The 7500-nt window shown below is 41.2% G+C and overlaps 1 protein-coding gene across 8 annotated transcripts in view; it reads left to right on the top strand.

The window, feature by feature from the left end:
- Positions 1-7500, top strand: part of TEP1 (telomerase associated protein 1) — a 98736-nt gene that overhangs the window by 84267 nt on the left and 6969 nt on the right. For all 8 annotated transcript variants that reach the window (XM_087945136.1, XM_087945135.1, XM_087945138.1 and 5 more), the window contains 4 exons: positions 2155-2294; positions 2435-2553; positions 5821-5970; positions 6055-6175. In XM_087945136.1, the coding sequence (XP_087801262.1) occupies positions 2155-2294; positions 2435-2553; positions 5821-5970; positions 6055-6175 (530 nt within the window). The remainder of the gene's footprint in view (positions 1-2154; positions 2295-2434; positions 2554-5820; positions 5971-6054; positions 6176-7500) is intronic.

Genomic DNA, 7500 nt, shown 5'->3' with positions numbered 1-7500 from the left:
CAGGAGGAAGACAAAGAGGAAAGCAGGACGGACCGGGCTAAACAACAGAGAACATCTAAGCAAGGTACCCTGAATCTAAAAGTACTTAGAGGGATACTTCTGAAAGAAGATCTTTAAGTGGTGGAGAGAGAAAAGGAGGTTAAAAACCCCTTTTTTACCTTTATATTGACAATTACAAATGGTATGAAAAGAAATTTATATTAATCTATTTTGACACTAATAGGCAACCTTAAGCTGAAATCTAAGTGTCAAAAGGAGAATAAAGATTTTTTTCTTAGTCATTTTAAGTGGACTGGAGGCAAAAGGGTGGGACTTGGAATAATGGAAAAATGGAGTGCCACCTGGAAAAATAAAGAGGATTAACAGTGAAACTTTGAAAAGACTCCCGAGGATACATTGTAACTGAAACCTTATTAAAAGATACAGTAACCTACGGAAAGGAAAAGTAAATGAAAGAAACAAGAAGGAACAATCTGGGATCATTTGGTGATTTAAAAAAAAAGTTTTTGGCATTGGTTTTTTCTTTCTTTTTCTGTTTTTACTTAAAGTCAATCAGGTGGTTGTTCAAAAGTGTTTAAAATGCCATCACTCCTGGAGGAATTGAAGATGACTCAAAAAACAGAAAGAAGATGCAGAAAGGGGAGGAAGATTCTTTGGCTTCGTATTTGAATTTTTTAAAATGGAGATCCTGAACTATGAAAAGCAAAAGGAAAAGCTTCAAGAGCAAGAAGAAGGGCGGGACAAAGAAGAAGCCATTTCAATGATCAAATAATGCAAAGTGTGGTAATAAGGGGAAAAGGGGGGAAAGGAGTTAAAAGTTTGAGATCAAAGGGAACAGATAAAACTGTATGACTATCCAGTGGTATGCTTATTAACAGTTAAGTAATAATGAAGAAGGGAGGGAAACATTTCAATTGTTCTCAAAGATTGATAGATATTGAAAAGAAACGTGAAAGATTTACAAGGTTCATACCAGTACTAGAATGATTTTGAATAACTATTTTGTTTACTAATGTTTATTTATATTTATTTATATATATATATATATATATATATATATATATATATATATATATATATATATATATATATATATATATATATATATATATATATATATATATATATATTGTTTATGCTATATTTTTAGAATTTTTCTTTTTACATTTTCAAGGGGAAGTACCAAGCAGAGTCTGAATGATATAAAATAGATATTAGAAATTTGAATGTTATAATTTTAGAATGCACAAATTCAATGTTTAATGATAATAATATGATAATATGATAACAATAAGATTTAAAGGTGTTGCACTTCGATTGGCAATCATAGGGGGAATTTTGCTTCTTAAGAATGTTGGAAGAGAACATATGAAATTGTAAACAAGACAGACGAAAGTATAAGTACAATGAATAAAAAGATATAGAAATTTAGGTAAAAGAAATACAATTGAATAAGAAGAAAATGAGATAACCATAAAAGAAAATTAAGAGAAGTAAAGGGAGAAATAGTGAGAAGTTGGAAAAAGACTAATAAGATATGAAGTTGAATACATAAGATGAATATGCATATGGAATTGTGTCTGTATGGAAATGTGATAACCCGGAACCATGCTGTACTCAGCTAAGATGTTTTATTTGTTTTGTTAAAACTCAATAAAACTTTATTTAAAAAAATTCACTGAACAATGTACATTTTGGGCTCAAGTTTGATTGTAAGTCAGAGATTACCTGTACCTCATATCTTTATATTACCTGTATATTACCCTGCATATTACCTGTATATTACCTGTATTTGGGCTCAATGTTGACTCAGCCTTCCATCCTTCTGAGGTAAGTAAAATGAGGACCCAGATTATTGGGGCAATAGGCTGGCTCTGTAAACTGCTTAGAGAAGGCTATAAAACACGGTGAAGTGGTATGTAAGTCTAAGCGCTATTGCTAACTCTGCCCACTGCCAGGAGTTCAATACTGACTGGCTCAGGATTGACTCATCCTTCCATCCTTCCGAGGTGGGTAAAATGAGGACCCAGATTATTGGGGCAATAGGCTGACTCTGTAAACCGCTTAGAAAGGGTGGTAAAGCATGGTGAAGCAGTATATAAGTCTAAGTGCTGTTGCTATCTGTATGTGTTTCTTTCCCCGTCTCCACAACAGGTGATACCAAGCACCTGCCTCCTCACCAGGGTGCTGTCACAGCTGTGGCTTGGTCACCTGATGGGAATTTGTCTGCTTCCGGTGGCGAACATGGTGACCTGATTGTCTGGCAAGGAGGAAAGCTTTTGGGGACGGCAAAGGTAGAGCAGGTGTTTTGCACCTGTGTCTTCAAGTATATCTGGCAATAGCTCCTTGGAGAGCTCCTTGGGGAAGGAAGTGCAAACAGTTTCAGTGGCTGCTTTCAATGGATGTCTGTTTTTTTTTTTAAACCAACTTCCAGGTTGCCCCCCGGTGCATAAGTGCTCTCACTTTCCATTCTTCTCATACACTCCTTGTGGCTTGTGATGGGATCAGCCTTTGGGATATAAGTGACAGAATGCAGAATGTCAAGGCAGTTAGGTAAGACTGGGCAAAGCACCATGAGAGTAACTATCCATCCTTTTCTTTCCTGGATTTATATGTGGGTCTCTCCTTGGAGTCTGTTCAAACCCAACAACAGCTGCTGTAAGAAGCAGAAAGATTCTCCATAGTCTCTGTCCTTAATATTGGCAGTCCTCGACTTACAACTATTCACTTAGCAACTGTTCGAAGCTTGAAAAAAGTGACTTACAACTGTTTTTCACACTTATGATCATTACAGCATCCCACATGGTCACATAGTCACGTGATCAAAATTCAGATGCTTGGCAACTGACTCATTTATGACAGTTGCAGGCTCCCGAGGTCACGTGATCCCCTTTTGCGACTTTCTGACAAGCAAAGTCGATGGGGAAGCCCGATTCATTTAACAACCGTGTTAGTAATTTAACAACTGCAGTGATTCACTTGGCAACTGTGGCGAGAAAGTTCATTAAATGGGGCAAAATTCACTTAACAAATGTCACACTTAGCAGCAGAAATCTGGGGCTCAGTTGAGATACTAAGTCAAGGATTACCTGTACTACGTCCAGTAATAAGGTGCTGAGATCCAGAAAGAGCTTAGAGAAGAGCAAAAAGGTTATTTGGGGGCTGGAGATAAACTGTATTATGCAGGATTGAAGGAACTAGGTATGTGTAATCTAACAAAGAGAAGAGCTAAGGGTGATAGGATAGCAGTATTTCAATACTGTGTTTCCCCGAAAATAATATATATACATATGTATATATTTTGCTACCAAAAAAGGTACCAGGTCTTATTTTGGGGGGATATCATCCACTGACTAACCTCACTTCTGCACATTGCCCACGGCCTCCTTTTCACTGTCAAGAGGCCTTCAGGAACTTCTTCTTCTGCAGCCGATGACAGAGCTCTGGATTGATCCAGAGCTTTTGTTATCAGCTACAGAGGCCTTCAGGAAAGCCTTGCCAGCTGCAGAAGAAATGGGCCAGCAAGGCAGGTGTTGGGGTGTGCAAGGCCTGGCTACAACTATCCAAAGGTGAGTAGTAGGGTAGCTCCACCACCCCCATCCACCCTGGCTTAATTTGTACCCATGCACTCTAGAGTGGGAAGGATCTTAATTAGGGCTTATTTTTTTGGGGGTGAATAGCACGCATGTGTAAAAATGAAGCTAGGATTTACTTTTAGGGTAGGTCATATTTTCGGGGAAACAGGGTACTTGAGGGCTATCACAGAGGAGATCAACCTATTCTTCAAAGAATCTGAGAGGAGGACAGGAAGAAGCAGGTAGAAGATTAAGAGAAATCCAATCTGGAACTGAGGAGAAATTTTCTGACGATTAGAACAATTAATCAGTGGAATGGCTTATCTTTAGAAGTTGAGGGTGTCCCCCCAATAGAGGTTTTCAAGAAGAGACTGGACAGCCATTTGTCCAGAATGGTAGAGGATGTCTTGCTTAAGGAGCAGGTTGGATCAGAAGATCTCCAAGGTCTCTCCCAACTGTATTATTCTATGGTTTGTGCCTTGCAGAAGACCCTCTTTGACATGAAGCAAGTAGATTCCAAGCACAACAAAAAGAAAAAGTCTTGTATAAGGTCTTGTGGAAGTCACAGCCACAAGATTTTAATGCCAGAGGAGCAGTAGAACTGTTAGGAATTAGAAGCACTCAGTTGCAGATACAAATGATCAAGAAAGACTGAACAGTTTTTCTGGGTTGCTTGAACTGGCCCAAAATAGAAATTTGATGAGCTCAGTCTTCCACTTTTGGGATTGTCAAAAGATAAGGTCAAGTAGGGATTTAGGGAACTGCAACCCCCAAAACATTTTGAAGGTATAATAGAATAACAGAGTTGGAAGGGATCTTGGAGTCTTCTACTCCAATCTCCTGCTCAAGCAGGAAACCATATACCATTTCAGGCAAATGGTTGTCCAATATCTTCTTAAAAAACCCCAGTGTTGGAGCACGCAAAATTTCTGGAGGCAAGTTGTTCCACTGACTATCTGTTCTAACTGTCAGGAAATTCCTCCTTATTTCTAGGTTGCTTCTCTCCTTGATTAGTTTCCATCCAGGTTGCTTCTTGTTCTGCCTTCAGGTGCTTTGGAGAATAACTTGACTCCTCCTCTTCTTTGTGGCAACCCCTGAGATTCTGGAGAGCTGCTATCATGCCACTCCTACTTCATTTCATTAAATTAGACATACCCAATTCCAGCAACTGTTCTTCATATCTTCTAGCCTCCAGTCCCCTAATCATCTTTGTTGCTTTTCTCTACACTCTTTCTAGAGTCTCAACATCTTTTTTTTAATTGCAGTGACCAAAACCGGATGTAATATTCCAAGTGTGGTCTTACCAAGGCATTATAAATTTCTACTAACAGTTCATATGATTTTGATTCTATCCCTCTGTTAATGTTACTGTCAAACTCTGAAGCAAACCTGGCTGAAGCCATCTTGTGCTGCCTCATAGTTGCCACGAAGCCTGGGAGGGGGAAAGCAGGGAGGAAGTACATAGTCAAAATGACAAGTGGTTTCACTGTGGGAACCAAGATCATTGTCACAGGTGGCTGGGGAAGAAGGAGATGAGCCTGCTAACCATCCTAATTGGACAATGTGACCGGTGACACCTGGGAGTGGGGGATTTTTACTCTTATTTAGGTGAAAACAGCAGGAATTGTTAGAATTGGTTTTCACTGGGTGTGCCGATATGATACCAGTGGTGGGATTCAAACATTTTTACTACCGGTTCTGTGGGCATGGCTTGGTGGGCATGGCTTGGTGGGTATGGCAGGGGAAGGATACTGTAAAATCCCCATTTGCTCCCCACCCACTAACCTGCTTTCCAGCTCCATTCTGTGCAAAAGAAGACCCAGCTGATCAGCTGGGACTCGGGAGGCAGAGAATAGATGGGGGCAGGGGCCAGTCAGAGGTGGTATTTGCCAGTTCTTCAAACTACTCAAAATTTCTGCTACCTGTTCTCCAGAACTGGTCAGAACCTTCTGAATACCACCTCTGGATATACCCAATAAACAAGTTCTTTGAGGAATCTACTTGCCTCATAGTTCTGCTTTCAATGGGTGTGTTAATTGGAACGCTGACAGTTACATTGACAAAGGGCAAACTGGACAGATCCTTGATTTGATATTACTGGGCGGATCTCCTGCCCAGCTGATTCCAGAGGCTGCCTGTAGTGGATAGTTCTTGTCATCTATTGAGTCTTATTGAGCCTGTTCTTCACCCATCAGTTGCATTTCCACAACTCTCTTTAGCTAGTTGTCTTCTCCCTCTTGCTTAGCGTGATGCGTAGGAGAACCTTGTGGCAAACCAAAGGAGTCTCTGTGCTGTGCATGGGGACGCTCCCCACCTTGGGCACTTCAGTTTGTGGGCTAAGTGATGGACACTTGATGGTTCTTCAACCTGGAGATGACAATTTCCAGAAGTTCACGTGAGTAAGAGATCTGTGGATGGTGATGAGGTGGAAGAAGGATTTATTTCCTGGCTCTAGCTAACTGTGACTTTCTCCTTGCAGAGATATATTCCCACGTTGTTACTATGATTATAGTGCTTTCGATATATCCCCATCTGTTGAAGAGCAGGAGGAGGTCTTACATGTGTGGCACACCATGGAGAAACCTGACTTGATGAAGATGGTGAGCCGGAGTGACATGTCCAAATGAAAGTCCTTCCAAAGATTGAACCCTCAAGTTACTCCCACATCATGCTAAGCCATTGTTTGATTTGTTTGGATTTGACTTAAAATGTTGTAGAAACCCAGTGACTGTCCCTTGTGAGTCCAACCAGCTGTAGTTGCTTTAATAAAGCATGGCTTAGCACATTGTGTGACTTGATTAAAGGATGGGAGGGATACTCTTTTATTTCTCAAATCAGCCAGCAGGCTTCTCTGCCTCTGTCTGTCTGTCTGTCTGTCTGTCTGTCTGTCTGTCTGTCTCTGTCTGTCTGTCCGTCTGTCTCTGTCTGTCTCTCCTCCCTCCCTCCTTCCTTCCCTCTCTCTCTTTCATAGGAAGTAAATAATTTTGGGGTTGTCTCTTTGTCCCTCTGCCTCTCCCTCTCCTCCCTTCCTCCCTCTCTCTCTTTCATAGAAAGTACTTAATTTTTGAGCTGTCTCTTTGTCTCTGTCTCTGTCTCTCCTCCCTCCCTCCCTCCTTCCCTCTCTCTTTCATAAAAAGTAATAATTTTGGGACTGTCTATCCGTCTCTGTCTCTCTCAACCCTCCCTCCTTCCTTCCCACTCTCTTTCATAGAAAGAAATAATTTTTGGGCTGTCTCTCTGTCTCCCGCTCTCTCTGTGTCTCTCTCCCCTCCCTCCCTCCCTCCTCCTTCTCTCTCTCTTTCAGAGAAAGTAATAATTTTTGGTCTATCTCTGTTTCTGTCTCTCTCCTCCTCCTCTCTTTCTCTCTCTCTTTCATAGAAAGTAATAATTTTGGGGCTGTCTTTCTGTCTCCCTCTCTCTGTCTCTGTCTCTCTCTCTCTCTCCTCCTTCCTTCTTCCCTCTCTCTTTCATAGAAAGTAATATTATTTGGGCTGTCTGTCTGTCTCTGTCTCTCTCCACCCTCCCTCCCTCCCTCCCTCTCTCTTTCATAGAAAGAAATAGTTTTTGGGCTGTCTCTTTGTCTCTGTCTCTATCTCTCCTCCCTCACTTCCTCCTCTCGATCTCTTTCATAGAAAGTACTAATTTTGGAGCTATCTCTTTGTCTCTCTCCTCCCTCCCCACTTTGCTCTCTCTCTTTCATAGAAAGTAATAATTTTTGGGCTGTATTCTGTCTCCCTCTCTCTCTCTGTTTCTTTCCTCCTCCCTCCTTCCTTTCCTCTCTCTCTTCATAGAAAGTAATAATTTGGGGGCTGTCTTTCTGCCTCTGTCTCTCTCCACCCTCCCTCCCTCCTTCCCTCTCTCTTTCATAGAAACAAATAATTTTGGGGCTGTCTCTCTGCCTCCCCCCTCTCTCTCTCGCTCTGTT

The sequence above is a fragment of the Notechis scutatus genome, chromosome Z, assembly GCF_049901735.1.
Source record: "Notechis scutatus isolate UNSWTSFEM ecotype Mainland chromosome Z, rNotScu1.2, whole genome shotgun sequence".
Lineage (NCBI taxonomy): Eukaryota > Metazoa > Chordata > Lepidosauria > Squamata > Elapidae > Notechis > Notechis scutatus.
This window is presented reverse-complemented; position numbering and strand designations above follow the sequence as displayed.